Raw genomic sequence first — 19,428 nt, forward strand, 5'->3', positions numbered from 1 at the left:
TGCATCAATCGATTCATGGTCATGAGGAAACGAAATGTGACAGATCAGGGGTCATTAATTAAAAAAGAATAAAAAAAAAAGCATGTTCTGTTAAAATAGAACAACGTGCAAAGGGGGAAAAAAGACTACAAATCGAAAGATGGCCTTCGAAATGTAGAACCCCATTGAGCAAAAAGAAAGCAAAGAAAACAAACAAAACGCCTTCCAGCCAGAATAGCGAACGACACGCCATGATGATACAGATTTTCGCCGTTGAAAACATTGCCAGGAGTATTCAACGTCGATTCGAATCAGCCGTACACGTCAGCTAGCGCCGGCCACCTTTTTGAGGCGAGCAACCGCGAAGACTCGACACGAACGAATCGGATATCTCCAACAAAGTATGATGCAAGGCTCAGCTTCAGATAAACTCATATACAATACTAGACAGTAGGCGTGAACGACGTAGCATCCCCTTTTTCTAACGACATGCCTTCAGTGCTGATACTCAGCGATTCCGGGTTCATGAAAGACTATGCGGTATTATTCACCGGCTCTTCTTGGTGCCATTGGTCTTCGTGGCGCTGTTGTCGACGGGTTCATCATTAACCAGAACTTGGGGCGCATGGTTCTCCTGACCGACATTGCGACGAGTCACGGAAGCTTTCTCATCGCCGTTGGGCAGAGTGGCGGTCCCGTTGGTCTCCTTAGGCGCGACTTCATCCTCTTCTCCTTCATCTTCGTTGTCGCTTCTCTCGTCCTTCTTGACGTTGTCAAACAGGTAGTTCTTCAAGATCCTCAGGATAAGGAAGAGCCAGAACAAATTCACCGCCTGCAAGGATGCAAGCAGAGCAAATGTGATGTACTGACTGATCCAACACTTGTACTGTTGTGTCTCCCAGTTCAACTCGAAAGGACCCACGGTGCGGAATTCCGTCAAGGTAGCCCACAAGATCTTGAGGTTGATGTAGTGGCGCAAGTATATCCACACTCCGACGAAGAGGCCAAAGTAAGGCCCAATGACGATAGAGTCCAGGTAGTTCAATGTCTTCGACGTCTACATGCCAAAGAGAATAACAAGTCAGTTCCTGTAATCTTCCATGATACAAGTGGGGACACCTACCGCGAGGAAAAAGTCCGAGATATCATGTGTGATATAGACCGCCAGGCCCATATACGTAAAGTGGAATCTGTAGCTCAGTCCGATAAGCGAAAGGGTGATGATATGGTGACCAACGAGCTCCTTGAAGTCCTTGCGCGGCTTCTCCAGCTGCAACATCAGAACAATGGCCTGCTGCGCCCAGTAACTCGCCTGGAGAAGATAATAGGCCTTGAAGATAGCGGTGTGTTCCCGGTGAGGAAAGCCCTCAAACATGGCCGTGGTGTTGAAGTACCAGATATCCGTCTTGCTCATGACATAGAGACCAAACGGGCCGAAAACCGCAAAGTACATGGCCGTGTAGACCTGCTCCATGAAGCGGGACATCTTGCTCTTGCCGCGGATCCCACACCATTGTCCCCAGGGGCGAATCAGACGCTGCATGAGGAACTCCCGAGTGAAGGACAGCACAACGGTATAGAAAGCTACGAACGCGATATCCTTCTTTCCCTTGCCATACATGATCGGGCCGCCAGGGTACTTGGGGTCTTGCGGGTAGGACAAGAAGATGGCACTGTGGATTGGGTTCGACGGAGTGGGATTGACCGCATATCCGGCCAGCAGAACGAGCACGATGAGCAAAGGCATCAGCCATGTGTGCTTGCCGCAGAGACTTCTGAAGCGGCCCAGTGCGGATCGGGACCTGCGGCGCTTCGAGTGCGATTTCCCAGTCTTATCGGTCGCTGGACGTGAAACCTACACCCTGCGATAAGTATAACCATTCCCTCGAGATGACGGGAGCTATCGATACTCGTACCTGTTGATCCGGCGTGTCGTAGCGAGACGCTTGGTAGTTGTTCATTGTTGACATGGCCGGGGCACTGGTGTCGCCTCTGATATCCGCGCCGAGAGTGCTGGACTTTCTCCGTAACCGTGCCATCGTGGGCGGAAGTAATATGCGTTTGCTACCCGGTGGTTCAACCTATCACTCTTGCGCAGAATGGGCTGTCCCGAACGGCAGTGTTCGAGGAAACCCAGGCTTTTTGTCTCTCGCACTGGGAGGTGGAAGTCCGCCAGTGAGAGTATCACGAAAGCGGAGTGGCCGCCCGGAAACCTCGGATGCAAAGGAGGGGGAGGAACTGGAGCCTTCAAGAAGGCCCCGGAAAGAAGTCCTTTCTTTTTTTTTTTTTTTTTCCAACACGAAATGCCCGTCTCTGTCACGCACAGCAGATGCGAAGGTTGAACAGACTTTTCGAACAAATTTCCGCATCATCCAGGGGTTCTTCTACTTCAATCGGTGAGCGGGTTCCTCCGCGGCCGAACCGGCGCTAAATGCGTTAAGTGGCTCTCCGTTGCAGCGGAGGGCCTTGGCGGGGGAAGCTGGGTTAACTAACCGTCTTAACCGTGGATTCCAGTGGGAAATTATTATTATTTATTTATTTTAATGAAATTTAATGCTGGAGACTAAGTATACATCTGCCGAGTTCCTTGCTACGGTCACCAAGAACTATTATCCCGTCGTTGCACACGTGTCATTTATTTTATACAAGTACACAGTGAGTACATCAGCACAGCTTCGAAAACTGCTTTCTATCTGATCTTTCATCCCGCCAGTAAGTAAACACGAAAGGGAAAAGCTCCTGCAGCTCCTCAAGATCAAGCGGCGCCATGACGAACTGTCCTCCGTCGTTGGGGAACGCTCGTGTCAACGGAGATGCTGCCGCGCGTCTCGCGGTTTCAATCGTTCCGTTCAGTTATTCCAAGGCTGCTTAGGCCCTAGGGTGATTCCGAATCCCCCACGGCATCATATCCGATCTCGACGGTTACGCCAACTGCCTTTATAGCGCCCAGTAGTCGTTGAATTAAGTCAACTGCAATTGGATGCAGTAGGAGAGGCTGAGGCCTCTAGTAAGTTATTTCAGATGCTTTGGAAGCGATGTCCACCTTGACCTCAGCATCTAATTACTTATGAGACAAGGTAGACCGGATACCGGTCTCTCCTCAGCTTCAATCCGACAGGACCTATTCATTATTAGTATTCATGGAACTAACGAATGTTCTTTGTTGAAGATCCAACTAGACCAACAAGGAGTTCTCCTTTTTGGTCGACTGACATAAAGCCATCATTCTTCTTTGTACGGGCGCTTATCTCCGAACAGCCTCGACTCTCTCTGCATCCTGTGAGCATAATCGCATAGAAATACATTTCGATCTGATCTGTTGTCATTGATCACCTTTTAAGGCTTCATATCCCCATAATCTTGCTGCAAGCTCCATCTCAAAGCGTTCTTTCGGCATTGGGCCCTCTCCGATTTCTCCGACCATGTCGGTCCCCGGAGGAAAGTCATGCTCAAACAAAGGCTCTCCAGCTGCTCTCATATTCCCAAGAATGCACTGTCGAAAGTGCCATCTGAGCAGCTTGTCCGATACGCGATTGGGATCTGCAGGATTCCGACATACGGGGTCAAGGACCCTGCCATCGATACCCAGAGTATCAGGGCCGAATAATGTGATCTTATATCCGTCCTGCGAATATCAGATTAGGAAGTGATGACAATGTTTCGACAGAATCACTCCCATCGGGGTTATCGCGATAAGGTGGCTGTCGAATATAGTATGGATATTCCCCCGCATAAGTAGGCCGTTCTGGCAAGAGTTTATCTTGGAGACTCCTGTCGTGTCGTCCATATCCGTAACGTATCAGAGAGCCTCCTTCTCTAGGGGAAAGATATGAGCGCCCTCGAAGCCTCCCCACCGGTCAGCATCTCTCAATGAGTTCACTTGGCCAGACAAGACACACTTCCCATTGCGGCTACGTCGCGGAAACTGTCGTCTCGCCCACTAATTGTAAGGGGATTAAAGGCCTCAAGCCTCTAGACCCGTAAACCACTCGCCCAAAAAGACTAGACACAGTAATAGCCGACAGGCTATTACGGGCTCTGGCACCCCTTATATAGTTATAAAGCCCCGTGGGTTAGTTATGCTTTACACTGATAGTATGTGACATAATCCGTGAGACCTAACTATGGCTCATTCGTGAGTTCAAATAGTGCTTATTCTCGTCAGTGTAATGATTATGTAGAATTGAATTATAGAACTCATACTGTCAGAGTAATTCACATATAGGATAGAATACCGTCGGTCAGGATTGTGAATGCAAATGATATTCTTCGCAAGGGAGATTCTGCTGGGAATAGCCATGGAATACTTCACCGTAACCAGTTTGTCGAAATACCATAACTAAGAATGATATCCAGCTACCGTCTAGCATTGCTTTACGTTATTCACTAAGAGCATTGAATCCCATTCCCTCGACTGGTGGCTAATAACGCCCTGGTGTGTTTCACCACAGTATTGGCGGTCCTCCGTGTCACAGGTCGCTGTTGTGGTCCTTGCGAGCCTGTCTGTGACGATCTGATATATGGATCTAAAGCGCCAGTCTTCAGTACAGTAGTGGCTGCCATCGCCACGTTGAAGCACGCCGCTAGAGTGACGGTCATGCAAACCCTTCGTCTGACGGTTGTTGATAAGATAGGTCGAAAAGTATACTAGGATCTAGAGAGCGTGAAACTTAGCATAGATTAAGAATAGAACATCGCGGTAGAACTCGTCGATCCGCTGGCGAGAAATCAGATCGTACCTGCGTTCCTATTCCCATGTGGCATCCATTCTGACACATTCCAATGCATCATGACGGTCTGCTAATTTATCCGCACAAATTACCACGGCTAATCCCATATATACTATTTACTGTACAGGATCGGTTGTCTGCTGTCCACCTGGAGTTCTGGTTGGGTACTGGAAGTTGTGCCGGTAGCGTCAATGCTTCTGTTTTTCGTACAACTGAAAGAATCCGACTTTTATATCATTCTTTTATGACACTTCTTATACCCGAGTCCCTCGAGTCTCGACTACATGATTTGCGCAAGTGGCAGACTAAATCCCCTCCATTGTTACCTCACGCGGGAAGAGGCTCGTTTCGAGCAAGGAGTTGTTTGCAGGGGCAGCCAACAGAACCACCAACCCAACAGCGAAACGAAGGAAGAGACAGAGGAGTGCGATGGATATCAACGATCGCACTTGTTTCAAATATCCGAGCCATGTGCTCGTCTCGAGATCTCCACATCAACTCTGTGGTGCCTTGCAAATCTGCAAGAGTAGGGAGAACGGGGGCCCGTCTGCTGCAAGGAGCACGAAATGACCAGCTTATGTGGACGGATGCTGTTAACAGTAAGCAAAATCTATCTTTCCACGATACTCAAATCTCAGCCATTTTGCGCCTCCCGGAGGGCAAAGTCCAATAGAGCCCTGCAAGTGGTCGACACGCTAGCGAGATAAGCCCCTAGACAAGGTACTGATGGTTTCTTGTTTCTCCCCGGCTTCTGCCAGTGAATTCTCCGCGCGCTCCGCGTTACGACTTATTTATTCACCTGCGCGAGACCTCAACATCCGCGTAGACTGTTCGTCAGGAGGGAAGGTCCATCGTTGCTGTCGCCGTGGAAAGCTACGGATATGTGGTAGGCGAAGCATTGGAGCAATTCATTCGTTACATTTACGCTCTCTGTCCACTCGTTTGCCTATCTCGTACTTGGAGCGTGCCCATCCAGCAAGATGTACATCAGTCGATCCTCGCTCGTTGCCGTTCTCGCAGCTCTGTCCGCTAAGCTAGCATTGGCCGCCACGGATGAATCTCTAACAAAGAGAGCGTCGGATCTCGAGTTCTTTATCTCATCAGAATCGACCACAGCGTTGAACGGCGTTCTCGCCAACATTGGCCCAGACGGTGATCGCGTGCCCGGAGCGGCGTCTGGAGTTGTCGTAGCCAGTCCGTCCAAGCAGGATCCTGACTGTAAGCGGCATTGAATACACATGAGATGTCGTTGATGAGTTCCTAACAAATGGACTAGATTGGTATACCTGGACCAGAGATGCTGCATTGACGTTTAAGTGTCTGGTCGACAAGTTTGTCAATGGCAACCACTCGCTGCAAGGCCAGATCCAGAATTATATCTCCGCCCAGGCAAAGATACAGGCCATCCAGAATCCCTCCGGAGATCTCTCGTCGGGGGCTGGACTGGCTGAGCCGAAATTCTACATCAATGAGACTGCTTTCACTGGAGACTGGGGCCGGCCACAGCGAGATGGTCCAGCATTACGAGCCACAGCTCTGATCGGATACGCCCAATGGCTGATCGACAATGATCACACAGATGTTGCGCTTTCCAATGTCTGGCCCGTCGTGACCAATGACCTTTCCTACGTCACTCAGTATTGGAACAAGACCGGGTATGATCTGTGGGAAGAGGTCGATGGATCGTCTTTCTTCACTATCGCTGTCTCTTCCCGAGCCCTAATTGAAGGTTCAGCGTTGGCAAAGCAACTAAACAAGACCTGCGAAAGCTGTGATGAGATATCTGCGGATATTGCCTGCTTCCAGCAGAGTTTCTGGACGGGAGAGTATATCAAATCGAACATCAATCTGGTCTATGAGAACAACAGAACTGGAAAGGATGCCAATTCCATCATCGCTTCCATCCACTTGTTCGATCCCAAGGCGAGCTGTGACGACTCGACATTTCAGCCCTGCTCCCCACAGGCCTTGGCGAATCATAAGGCTGTTGTCGATTCCTTCAGAGATCTATACACTGTCAACAAAGGGATAAAGCAAGGTTCCGCTGTCGCTATTGGCCGCTACGCTGAGGACGTTTACTACGACGGCAACCCATGGTATATAATACTTGATTCCACTTGGTGATCTTTCTTCTGTATATCACAGCTCACTGACCAATTCTGCAGGTACCTATGCACTCTAGCAGCGGCTGAACAGCTTTACGACGCCCTATATCAATGGAGCAAACAAGGCTCCATCGTAATCACTGACCAGTCATTGCATTTCTTCCGCGACTTCGACTCATCCGTCAATAGCGGAACCTACTCCTCCTCTTCTGATACTTACACCTTCCTCACGAAAGCCATCAGAACCTACGCAGACGGGTTCATGTCCATTGTACAAAAATACACCCCCACCAACGGCTCGCTTTCTGAACAATTCTCCAAAGATGACGGGAAGCAGACGTCCGCCATCGACCTGACCTGGTCATACGCAGCCTTCTTAACGGCCGTTGAACGACGCAACGGCACAGTCCCTCCAAGCTGGGGCGCATCTGAGAATGGCAAGCTTCCCACCACATGCGCCTCGACCACTGTCAACGGAACCTATCACGAAGCATCAGTCACCTCGTGGCCAAAGGGATTGACCGGAAGCAGTATCGCCAGCAGCAGCTCCAACGATACTTCCGCATCTGGCACCTCGACCGGTTCTGCTGCAACGTCCAGCAAGAGCAGTGGCGCCTCAAAGGCCCTCATGAGCTCTTCCATGGGACGCACGAAGACCTTTGCATCTGCTTTTCTTTCAGCATTGGCCATGTTAATATACACCTAAGGAACTATTTTTGCACATCTAGTGGTTTTTTTTTTTTTTTTTGGATCTGAAAGTTGGGTTCAAGGAGAACCTGCTCTCTGGACTATTTTATCTAATATTCTCTTCTTCAGGTTTTGGTATATGCTGTTGTTTGGATATAATTAATCATTGACTCATGACATACTGGACGCTGTGGCAGATCCTTCTTTTTTGAAATCAAATCATGAGTGAATCTGTTACGAGGGATGTTACTTACGCGTACACGCATGGACATGAGAACAAGAGGAATTAAATAATAATTTCGAACGGACCATATCAAAAGCTCTTAATCCAACATTATGACTTTCGATTTTTTTTTCATTTGAATGCATCGGTAATCCTAATGATAATGATAATAACAATAGACGAGGCGGTTATTAGCTTATTCGTATGTATGTACCATTCCGAAAGTGTATTAGATGTATGCGCAAGTTTCGAAGAACACGAACACTTGATGTGAAAACAAACAGGGTATTATCAACGAGAGAAAAAAAAAAGGGAACTCCAGAATCATATGAAAAAAAAGGGGGCGGGGCATATAACAAAATAGATGCTCCCCCCTTCTTCTATCTCTCCCACCTGGTTAGTAATTAAACAACCAATTCCCACTCCGCAATAAACGCAAACGCCATTCCAACCCGACCTTGCTTCTCTCGGAATTCCTGAACAGTCAATCCATGCGCATCCTGCAGGTCTCCGAAACTAGTCACAGAAGCAATTTGTAGTTTTTGGCCTGGCGCACCCAGTATTCGCGGGTCAGGAATATCTAGATACCAGACATCTCCGCCTCCGTTGGGATTAGAGCCGCGGACGTGCTCGAAGGGTAGTTGTTGGTCTTCGCGGCCGTCGATTCCGTGGATCATAAGGACGAAAACGTAGGGGCCTGGCTGCTTGCTGTGTTGTGTGACGCTCCAGTGTGGACAGAGAAGGTTGAATTGGAAGCGGAGGGGACCGGGTTGGTAGATTGATATCTGCTTTGTTGCGGGTAGAAACGACTGTTCGTTGATGTGGTTTTTGCCCGTGTCGGACCAGAGATGAGGCTGTTGGAATCCGTTGCCGAAGATATATTCCTCCCAGCTCATAATGCGGCCATCGTCGCGGAAGAAGTGCTCTTTATTCTCGGGATAATGGCGAAGGCCGAATTCGTCATTCGACATGGTAAACTGGGACGGGTTGAATAGCGGGGTATACGGCTGATTTCTGCCGTTTACTACTCCAGCTCCCCAGCATGGGTCAATAAGCTTCCATTTGCCGCCATCAATCTTCACAGCGTTCCATGCATGACTTGATCTGAATGGGGGTAAAGCAGATCCAGGGGCTATGTTCTGGAAACCAAAGCCCTTGCCATGACCTCCAACCACGATCGCTTCCAGTCCTGCGTATGTTGCAAGAGTGGAGAACAGACCGGCATAACCCTCGCAGACGGCCAGTCCTGTAGCCAATGTATTTGCCGGGGTGGATGGCTTCACGCGGTCATTGAAGAAAGCATCTACATCGTATGCTATGTTGTGGTGAAGCCAGGTGAAAATCACTCTCGCTTTGTCGGTGGCAGAAGGGAATGGCGCCGTCAGCTCCCTAGCCAGCCATGCAAGATCTTGCGTCGGGAGTGAATGACGAGGATATTGAGCGGCACGTGTGTCAGGCCCAGAGTAGTCGCGGCATATTAGACAGCCTGTACTCTGCGAGGTATATACACCGTTCGAACCAAGACGAGGCTTTGTCGCCTGTATCTTGGAAAGATCTGGAACTGGTGGAGGGGTGCCATTGGAGACGGAACCGGGTCTCGGGGGTATATTTGGTCCCTGAGTCTGCTTGTTTAGCCCGGCGAAAGAAGATTGCCGGATCTTATCGAGCTCAGACGATGATGGAGCCGGAGGAGGAAGATTCCTAGGTGGTGGTCTAACGCCATGCTCGTCCGCAGCATTCGCCGATTTCGAGAACCCATTCACATTGGGTCTGCGCGGCGGTAGTTTTGGGACTGGCGGTTGTTCATTATCGTTCGATGGCTGTCGGGATGGCAGTCGTGGAGGTGGTCGCGGAGGCAAGCTGCGTTCGCTCACAGCAGACCTAGGCCTGGGTCGAGATGGAAGAGCTGGTTTTGGTCCCTCCGACTCACTCCTTTTGGGAGGCAGAGGTGGTAACTGTGTCTCACCCCATGCTGGCGCGCGGACCGTTCGTGGGGCCGATTCCAAAGTCGACGAGGTCCTGGACGTGCCGGTTGAAGCGATGGTCGAAATCGACAAGCCAGATGCCGTAGACTCTAGAGAGTCTCGACGTGATGACGGACGGCGCGGGGGAAGCGCTGGGGACTTCCGCGCGGGGAGCGGAGGGGTTTTAGCAGTAGTACCACTATTATTATTATTGTCTGGTTTCTGTCCAGTCCTTCTGATCGTGGGCGGCGGCAACAGTCCGTCCTGACGAAGGCCTGCTGGCTCGTTGCCAATTTTTGGAAGAGATGCAGCAGCACCGTTGACTTGATGCGGCGGAATGCTGACTGTCTTGATATTTCTCGTCACCGCTGGCCGTGAGGGCTGGGATGCTGGTGCTCCGCTCGGATTCCTCCCAACTTGCGCATTGTTTAGCGCTGCAATCCGCTGCTGAAGCGTTTGCAGCTGCGGTTCTTCTGCCATTGCCATGGGCTCAGGTACTTGAAAGACCTAAGGAAGAGGAGCGACAGCAACGAACCGAGGTTCAAATCCTGATGTAAAGTCTGAAGGCCTGTTGCGCGTCCGTTTAAATAACGCGGCGTCGAACAAGCTGAAAGGGGACTAATTGTCCTTCTGTCGTTTGAAATGACCAGGGGAAATGAGCGTTTTGAGGCTGTGAGCTGCAGGTATCCGATCCTCGAAACCTGGACGTAAGTACAGTAGATAAGTTTGTATGACCAGATGATCAGCCCCTCACAATAACTCCCATCGCAAGAAATAATGCAATAACAGTAGCCATCCAGGCTTCTCCCAGGAGCCGTCCGTCCGCTCTCGGGTGTCGACTTTCCTTTTTAAAAAGAAAAACAGCAATGACTCCTCGATGCAGAGAGTTTCAGAGCAAGCCTGGCGCTGCGGGGCTCTCTGCTTGGGTCATCTACCTAGGTCTTGGAGTCGCTAAAATAGGCCCCTAAAGTGCTTGGGGGCAGAAAGTTTCATTTAGATCGAAGAGCCTCACGATTGCTCGCCAACGCTGCCTTCTGAGTGGACGGGGCGATCTAGCTATCAAGTCCGTGATAAGCTGCCTAGCATGATAGATGCTGGCCATCACTAGCACTCTGGATTCCTAGCCTGTGCGGTGGCGATGCAATCCAGGAACGATTTGGTGGCTGAACAAGTCGAGGTTCCAACCGAGAAGAGGCCGAAGAGTGACAGCGCGGGCCGATGCCTTAACTTACTCGTCTCTCCACGCTCTGTCTATAAATAACTGAACTAAAGGATGGTGGAAGATCAAATAGATAATACTAATCACAGAATAATTCCTGACAGGATGGATACCTAGACGCCTAACGGCGACGGTGTAGAGCTTATTTGAACAGAACAGGATTATGACCTTGCAGAAAGAAAATGGGAAAAGACGAGAACATAATCCACAAGAGCCGATTCCGTCTCCCAGCACCCAGTTCCAAACGGATGGCCTCCCAGAGACGCGACTGAAGGAGCACCTCGCCATACAAATAATCACACGAAGGGAAAGAGAGAGTCGACAATGAGAAACAGAAGACCTCGAACGCAGCCCAATGCTCAAAAAAAGAAAAAGAAAAGAAGAAAACACCCTCCGGAGAATGGAAAGCAATCAGGACCGGTCGAGTGCTCGGGGCAATGAAGCACCCGTCGGTTCGTCCCAACAGCATCAAGCATCATCAGAAACCATCACTTCATCCAGTTGTACATGTCCCATCGGCACCAATGGCCTCCAATCGGCCAATGGCGCATTCTCGTCGCTAGTATGTCGTCACACGTCGCGGTAGAGCAGCAGCGGCTCACCGACATTTTCAACCTCCGGAATGGTACACTTTAGATCAAACGCTTTGCTCAGGACGATCTTGAAGATCTGCTTTGTTGGTCAGTGATAGCGCAAGACAGGAGAACGGTGTGGAGCTGGATCTGTGACCTTCTGGACGTTGATGCTATGGCTGGTGCTGCTGAAGATCAGGCTTGCTCGCATGGCCTTCGCGAACCGTTTGGCCTAGTCGCTAGTTAATAACCGCACTAAGAGACAAGTTTCTTGCTTCATGAACCTACCTGCAGAGTGATCTCTTCTTGATCTGCCCGGGGTAAGTTTGCGAAATGGTCGTACTTTGTGCCCACCAGGAATGGAATGGCGGTCTTGTTGAAGCCGCGACCCTGACGATACCATTCCTTGATGGAGTTGAGCGTGCTCTTCCGGGTCAGGTCAAACATGAAGAGAATAGCAACTGCATCATTGCAGACCAGCGGAAGCATGTTGACGAATTCTCGTTGGCCGCCCAGGTCCCAGATGGAAAATGTGATTTCGGTATTTCGAATAGAAATGGTCTTCTCCATGAAATTGACGCCTTCTCCTGTTCAGTCATCGACGCTCGATACTGGAGGGATCACGCAGCCTTACCCAATGTCTGAATGTAGTCCTCGTCCCAACTGCCTTCCACGTACTTGACCATCAGACTAGTCTTGCCTATCTGCGCATCTCCCACCATTCCAACCTTGATCACCACGCTGTTCTTGGCCGGCTGCTGCGACGACGACTGCGGCCGTTGCTGTTGTTCCTGGAACGGCTGAGAGTATCCGTATCGATCCCCACCACTGGACAGCCCCGAACCCGGCCGCGAGATGGGCTGCGGCGGCTGTTGATAGGTCATTGTGGGAGAGGAATTCCACCGCGAGGATTGGTCTGTGTCGTGAGCGTAGTGTTGAGAAGGAGGAGAGGGAACGTAGTCCGGTGCAGAGTGCGAGGAGAGATGACCGCTCTGCCCGTTGCTGTACGCAGGAGAGCCGACGAGCACTTCGGAGCCCGCCTGCTCAGGGTCAGAGGGCGCAACGACCTGCTCAGGACTCTGCTGCGGTTGTTGCGACAGTTCCATGACAGCGGCAGGCTCCACCTCAGGCGGTTGTGGCCCGTCCATGGTAGGAATGTAGGGATACGACGGTCGAGGATCTCTTCACGATAGACGCAGTGTCAACACGAGCCAACGCAGACGGGCGCCAGCACGAACGGACGTACGAACACCCAAGGAGAAAAGAGCTGTGGCACAGTGCTATGAGCACCGCATGAGATGCGATTGGGCGACAGGAACTCGAGGGGGAGTGAGCGAGGACTCGAGAAGCACAGATGGGGAGCAGCAGCTGGATCCGCAAGCTAACTAACAGATGCAATCTAAGACACGTGGGGATGGGAGACTCGGGCAGCAGAGACGCGCACAACAGCAACTGGGGCAAGCGAAATGAAACGACCGTAAAGGGACTTGCAGGCCGGGACAACAACGAGGACGACGAGAGAGCAGCAATAATAACAATGAGAGCCTGGATGAGACGAGAGACCCTCACGGCGGGCAATCAATCGTCGACCTTCAGCCCAGCGAGAGCGGGCGGAATCAGATCACGCGCTAGTGACTTTCCGGGCTAGTGGATTTCCGCCGTCAAAAAAGTTCACGGCGCTCCAAGAGGCATCTCGATAAGTTGATCGCTCTCGCGATTCCACCACCTGCGCGCTGAGGCTGTCTGCTTCTTGTTACGTCTGGACGGAGGCATCTTTCACCATGTCCAAGCGCACAGCTGATGCCGTTGAAGAGCACTCCGCCGCCCTCAAGGCGGGCGAGCGTCCCGTCGCCGATGCCCCTCCAGATGAGGTGGGGGAGTTCGAGGACGAGTTTGAAGACGAGTTTGAGAGCGAAGATGAGATCCTAGAGGCAGGAGTGGATGGCCGACCAGATGCAGAGCGGGAAGCAGAAGAACAGAAGGGTACGTGGCTGTCCTAGGCCCCAACGCGCAGTGGTCACGATATAACGTCTATGGAATGCATTGTATTGACTATTTGCATTATTGCACAGATGCTATGGACGTCGATAAGCAGACTTTTATCCCTGGTCGGACAAAGCTGGCACCGGGAGAGACGCTGTCGCCAGATCCTACCACATATCACATGCTGCACACGCTCAGTGCGCCATGGCCATGTCTGTCGTTTGACATCGTCCGTGACAGTCTGGGTGACAACCGAACGACATATCCTGCGACGGTCTATGCGGTTGCAGGTACACAGGCCGAGGGTAGCCGTGCGAAAGACAATGAGCTCATGGTGCTCAAGCTGAGCGGGCTTAGCAGGATGGAACGGGACAACGAAACCGACTCGGAGAGCGACTCGGATGATGATGAGTCTGGAGATCCCATTTTGGAGCACAAGTCGATTCCACTGAACTCGACGACAAACCGGATCCGCGCCCATCAGACACCAGCTCCCTCGGGAGACTACTCCAAACCGCCTCAGACCATCACTGCCACTATGCTGGAGAACTCCCAGGTTCTCATCCACGATGTGACCGCTCACCTCGCCAGCTTCGATACCCCCGGCGCAGTTCTTCCTCCGTCCGCCTCCAAGCCTCTCTCCACTCTCCGGATGCACAAGTCTGAAGGATACGCATTGGACTGGTCTCCTTTGCAGCCGCTGGGCAAACTTCTGACTGGTGACAACGACGGCTTGATCTACGTGACCACTCGCACAGAGGGAGGCGGCTGGGTGACCGACTCGCGGCCATTCATCGGCCACACATCGTCTGTGGAGGAGTTACAGTGGTCTCCCAACGAGAGAAACGTGTTCGCCTCCGCAAGCAGCGACGGAAGCGTCAAGGTGTGGGATGTCCGGTCCAAGTCGAGGAAGCCTGCTGTGGATGTGAAGATATCGAACACCGACATCAACGTGATGAGCTGGTCCAAGCAGACCTTCCACCTTCTGGCCACTGGTGCGGATGACGGACAATGGGGGGTCTGGGATCTGCGACACTGGAAGCCCAATGCTTCATCGCCGTCTTCGCAGCTGCGGCCATCTCCAGTTGCTTCGTTCGACTTCCACAAGGAACCTATCACCAGCATCGAATGGCACCCGTCCGACGACAGTGTTGTCGCCGTTGGTTCTGCAGACAACACCCTGACCCTGTGGGATCTGGCCGTCGAACTGGATGACGAGGAGAGTCGCGATGCCGGCATGGCGGATGTACCACCGCAGCTGCTGTTTGTGCACTACATGGAGTCCGTCAAGGAGCTTCACTGGCAGGCCCAGATGCCCGGTACGGTCATGGCGACGGGCAGTAACGGATTCGGGTATGTTACTTCTCCCCCTCGCTCTTCTAGCCATGATTCGGAGCTAACCTTTCGATACAGAATCTTCAAGACTATCAGCGTCTAGTCTATTCTTACAATTATTTATCCGCCCAGCCCAGCATCGGGACCTGAGGGCTTGTTCAATGCACAGAACCAAGTACATAAGCAAAACCTCGCCATCTATCCCACCACCCACCATCTTCAACCGATCATCACCATTGTCACCATATACCAACAGAGTCGATAACCATCAGGATATCTACGTGATTAACTCGACCAGGTACATACAGATGACGTACTACAGAGCATCAACAAAAAGGCAAGGCCAAAAAAGTCAAGATTCCACCTGAACGATCGTCATGTCATGAAATGTAATGACATTGCATGTCCTTTTCTTCTTTTTAACGCTTTCCTATTCAATGTCTAGATATTGGCAGTTCTATACAAAAAAAGAAAAGTTTCAATGGGATTGGATTATTCATTCATTCATCACTTATCGTTCAGCATTCAGCATTCAATCTTCAAGATTTAGTATTCAGTATTCAGTATTCAGTATTCGACGGTTCTCATCGAATCCACGTCTGATCTATTATTTATTATCTAAGTTCATCCATACATCCACGCTCAGCTAGAATTAGGACTCCAAGTCTAAATAACACTATCTATCAAGGGATCCATCTATCTATCAGAGACACGCAATGATAAAAAAAAAAAATTATCTCGCAGTGTCTGTCTCGATTGAAAATATCCATAGTTTCCACTTTTACCATCAGTATGTACAGTACGTGCCCCCTTCTAGGATTATCTGAGATAATACAACGCCCGCATAGGTAACAAATAGCTATGTTATACTACGATAATACTTAAGTTAACTATTACCATTCCCAGACCATTTCTCAAGCAGTGTAGATTGGTTGGTGATGTCTCTTGAGAGTACTGTAATAACCATAACCCCCACGCTTCCCCACGCCAACGTACAGTAACTATGTATGTACACATCGTATTATATATCAGGCAGCTAACTAACTACCAGGCATTATTACATAACATATCTCTTATGACTAATTACCTGTTTTTTGCTGTTTGGAATCATTTGAATACCTTCACGCGGATTGGGGGATGGGGGATAAGATTCACGTGATCGGGGAATTTCGGTCTTTGGTGGGAGGAGGGGGGTGGATTATTTAGAATAGAAAGGGGGCCAAAAAAACAAAAGTTGACGCCCGGATCGCTGGGTGACTACTGTAGTTATCCTATCGCTATCACGCTTCGTTATCGGCAAGGAGGGGGAGGGGCACGACGGCGCAGCTCTCAATCTCCTTGATTGAAACTGCGCAAAATAATTACGCGCCGCTCCACTAAGTTAGGTATGGTATGTACTTGAGTAGGGCGCGACGCTTTGGTGGGGAATACCTAATTAGACTGTTAGAATAGGTAGGTATGGTAGTTTGACTCTGGTCTGTGAGTCGGTCTTCTTCCCGTCTGCTGCTGCAGGGTAAATCATCGATTGCCTGCCTGCCTGCCTGCACGTTTGAACGGTTGGCTTGTCTCGTTACCGGGGAGAATGCTCTTTTTTTTTTTTTTTTTCTTTTTCCAAGGTACAGGACAGGGCAAGAATGGTTCGTCTTTTTTGATACAGAGAAAATAAAATAGATAAAATGTGAAAAAGGCCAGCAAAAGCCGTAGCCGAATTTACATACTAGGGATCCACATCGCAGGGTGTCGAGACTACCTATGGTATGCCCAGAGGACAAATAGAAGCCAGATGTCGCCCACAAGTCACGGACTGCCGGATGATCCTGAAACCCTGCGCTGGCCAGCTGTGGACAAGCTAGACTGTGGTTGGGCAATACTGGACAAGAGGCCACTGCGCTGGCCACTTTGAGAGCTTCACGATCATCTTACTATCCGACTAGACTGTGGTCTGTCCGCATCGCATGCATGAATAGTAGCCGAATGGCCTCAAGGCTGGCCCAGTCCGTCTCATGCATGTCACTTGGGGCCATCTAGAGTACGTCCACGGCCGCACGGCGATTCGGAATGGCCCATCAACTGGACCCGCTGTCAGGAATGAAATTGAGAAGTGATGTTTGCGCGGCGATCGGATACTGCAAAGGGAGAGGTGCCACTGTTGTAGTGGAATAATAAGGCCGTGGATGATGATAATACATGGCTCGCACGAGGGACGACTTTAGTCGGCCGTCTGGTCTGTATGGGGTGCAGGAACCAGAATAGTCGCTCGTGCTCCCTAGGCGGCACAACGTTGCAACTTGCTCAGCAGTTTTGATTCATTGGACAAGTATTATAGACGCTAGAGTACTGGCCATGGCCCACGATGCGAAGGTATCTCATATTTTCATGTCGCGATGATCTGTACATGTGTGGTGCTGTGAGCCATGGGGCATGCTGCAAAACATCGGATAGAGTGTGGAAGTATGTATATCTTAGATCGTTACCACGTAGCAAGACAAGGGAGGATCTAGTCAAATCGATGATATTGTCGTCAAATGTATTCCATATCTGGCAGTTGATCCCATAGGGCCTGTTCAGTCAGTGCTTCTCGAGTAACTAACTCGTATGAGCGTTGGCGCTTGGACGGACAAGAGATGAAATAGAAGAGTTCAAGATGAGAATCTTCGATCCCTTCCCGGGGTAGTGCCGATTAATACATTGATGCGGCAAATGTCTGTCACGCAGCGACCGATCCAGGCGTTGGTGAAGGTAGTTGGGGTCTAAAGACACCCAGACGTTGGACTGCGGTCGGTCATCAGTAAAGCATCGTTGATCCTCCCGGAAACGGCATGCACTGTCATGTCCTTCTGGGATGAACTGCGTTTCTATGCGTGGCAAAGTCTGCCAGCTTGTCTTTGTCTTACGGAGAGTGTTTTCATCGGAGGATTGGTTCTTCAGGATTGTTGTTGTCTGTGACAAGCCAGAGAGAAACGAAGAGTCTTGGGATTTGCAATGGTCGCGGACGATCTAGAGTCACTGGACCAATGGTCATTCGTGACAGTATCTAGCACCCATGTGTCTCGGGCTTGCAAACTGCAAGATGCATGTTCTCAAAGCGAGGCAGGTAGAAGTGCGTTGATCTGGCAGTCGCCACAAGAGACATGGCAGGTATGCTTGCAAAAGAGAAGATCTCCTAGCATCTGCCTGATGCCCTGGGACAGCAATTGGGTGATGTACTCTGAGCCATTACCAATCGTAGCAGCACTGATCCGCATCAGCGAAATATACCGCGCACAGTAACCATCGCCGTGTGTCTCAACGTGTCTCGACTGCTATGGCAAGACCATGACGTCTCACAGGACTAGGAACTGACTACCATACGCACGGTTCCAGAGCTCATCTGGAAGGACGGCAGAAGGAGCTCTGCGATGGTTGGGTGGCTGGACACTGAGCGCTTACTACGGAGTACATTGGACCTGCATCTTTCAGCTCCAACCTCGAGCCATACTCTAGTGCTTGGAACGCAATAGCCAAGATGTCGAATGAGAGTCGCTCGAATGAGCCACTAGGGAACACAGGTTGGCGGCCTGAGGTGCTGGAGGACATTTTGGCCGAGTGCGAGCCACGGATGATCGGCGCCCGCAGAAGTCGTTGAAGATGCGATTTGGAAGCGCCCTACGAGATTGACCATGACCATGACTATGAGCATGTCCATGAGCATGTCCATGAACATTCAAACACAGTTACTACTCCGTAGTGACCATCGATCTTCCGCCCATAGCCGTGTCCGGACACCGGATGCAGGACGATGCCCGGAACGAGGGAAGCCCCGAGACCGAGCAGCTGACTGCTTTATCCAGGGTTCAGCGCTCTGGCCGTGTCCGGGCGAGACTAGAACTGCTAGTCAGTTACAACAGCTTCATCCGGGGTTCTGCGGCGGCTGGTCATGTGGCCGCGGTTTCATGGGTCGAGCTTTGCTTTCCCAGTCGACACGAGGTCCCTGCGCGGACATCGTATCGGAGATCTCGACGGGGACGCTATTATTATTATGGATTGTTGGGAACTGTTGATGCTCGAGGTAAGAATCTTCTACATAATCCAACGATTGATTAATTAATTAACTAGCAGTCGATTCCAGACTGCCTTTCCTCCTTGAGGTCATTTCTCGCCTGGGACGAACCGACCCATCGACTGTTGCCCTGTGGCTGTGAAGCGCGCGACTAGTTAACCAGAGGTATTTACTCTACCAACTTCGAGAGTTATGCACAGCTCGATGAAATATCTTGCTCTCCCAGCAGAACCTCGTCTCATGACCATCGTGACCCGCAACCCCGGGTTTTAGACCCTTTGGAGTTTGGACGAGCCAAGTTAAGCAGGATCGCGGGACCCCGTACCTTTTCACCCACGGATCCCATCGAACGGCCAGCTAGCTTCCATGGACCCGCTACCCCAACCACAAAGATCTGGTCTTTTTTAAATTTTTTCTTTTCGTGTCTGTCCATCACACTATGTGCAGGATGGCGGTCTGTTCCAGTGGTGGCAGAGACACAGAAAGCCAGAGAGGGCGTGGAGGAACACAACAACATCATCGAGGCCGTCGGCACTCGGTTCGACCATGGGAAAGCTCCTGAATGCGGTTTTCGGTCTCCTGCAGAACAGCT

General features: G+C 50.7%; 6 protein-coding genes across 6 annotated transcripts; 2 read left to right on the forward strand and 4 right to left on the reverse strand.

Moving 5' to 3' along the window:
* Window positions 1-394: 394 nt before the first annotated feature.
* Window positions 395-2,107, reverse strand: C8Q69DRAFT_300538 (TLC domain-containing protein). Its single transcript, XM_028627145.1, has 3 exons — window positions 1,890-2,107; window positions 1,103-1,834; window positions 395-1,036 (listed from the first exon to the last, which is right to left on the reverse strand). Exons 1-3 carry the CDS (start codon window positions 2,016-2,018, stop codon window positions 527-529), a joined length of 1,371 nt encoding a protein of 456 aa, XP_028484318.1. The 5' UTR covers window positions 2,019-2,107; the 3' UTR covers window positions 395-526.
* Window positions 2,108-4,265: 2,158 nt separating this feature from the next.
* C8Q69DRAFT_471055 (hypothetical protein) lies at window positions 4,266-4,766 on the reverse strand. Its single transcript, XM_028630877.1, has 2 exons — window positions 4,719-4,766; window positions 4,266-4,633 (listed from the first exon to the last, which is right to left on the reverse strand). The coding sequence occupies exons 1-2, from the start codon at window positions 4,755-4,757 to the stop codon at window positions 4,343-4,345; spliced, it is 330 nt and encodes a 109-aa protein (XP_028484319.1). The 5' UTR covers window positions 4,758-4,766; the 3' UTR covers window positions 4,266-4,342.
* A 713-nt stretch (window positions 4,767-5,479) lies between these two features.
* Window positions 5,480-7,824, forward strand: C8Q69DRAFT_300654 (putative glucoamylase precursor). Its single transcript, XM_028627147.1, has 3 exons — window positions 5,480-5,927; window positions 5,986-6,805; window positions 6,875-7,824. Exons 1-3 carry the CDS (start codon window positions 5,690-5,692, stop codon window positions 7,518-7,520), a joined length of 1,704 nt encoding a protein of 567 aa, XP_028484320.1. The 5' UTR covers window positions 5,480-5,689; the 3' UTR covers window positions 7,521-7,824.
* Window positions 7,825-8,128: 304 nt separating this feature from the next.
* C8Q69DRAFT_508040 (hypothetical protein) lies at window positions 8,129-10,168 on the reverse strand (the record flags this gene model as incomplete). Its single annotated transcript, XM_028632942.1, has 1 exon — window positions 8,129-10,168. One exon carries the CDS (start codon window positions 10,166-10,168, stop codon window positions 8,129-8,131), a length of 2,040 nt encoding a protein of 679 aa, XP_028484321.1.
* Window positions 10,169-11,336: 1,168 nt separating this feature from the next.
* Window positions 11,337-12,730, reverse strand: C8Q69DRAFT_300616 (putative GTP binding protein). Its single transcript, XM_028627146.1, has 4 exons — window positions 12,114-12,730; window positions 11,768-12,060; window positions 11,637-11,711; window positions 11,337-11,576 (listed from the first exon to the last, which is right to left on the reverse strand). Exons 1-4 carry the CDS (start codon window positions 12,625-12,627, stop codon window positions 11,478-11,480), a joined length of 981 nt encoding a protein of 326 aa, XP_028484322.1. The 5' UTR covers window positions 12,628-12,730; the 3' UTR covers window positions 11,337-11,477.
* A 214-nt stretch (window positions 12,731-12,944) lies between these two features.
* C8Q69DRAFT_300758 (WD40-repeat-containing domain protein) lies at window positions 12,945-15,045 on the forward strand. The gene is made up of 3 exons (XM_028627148.1): window positions 12,945-13,462; window positions 13,552-14,815; window positions 14,876-15,045. The coding sequence occupies exons 1-3, from the start codon at window positions 13,261-13,263 to the stop codon at window positions 14,898-14,900; spliced, it is 1,491 nt and encodes a 496-aa protein (XP_028484323.1). The 5' UTR covers window positions 12,945-13,260; the 3' UTR covers window positions 14,901-15,045.
* The last annotated feature ends 4,383 nt before the right edge of the window (window positions 15,046-19,428 follow it).

The sequence above is a fragment of the Paecilomyces variotii genome (genome assembly GCF_004022145.1).
Source record: "Paecilomyces variotii strain CBS 101075 chromosome Unknown C8Q69scaffold_7, whole genome shotgun sequence".
In the NCBI taxonomy this organism is placed as follows: Eukaryota; Fungi; Ascomycota; class Eurotiomycetes; order Eurotiales; family Thermoascaceae; genus Paecilomyces; species Paecilomyces variotii.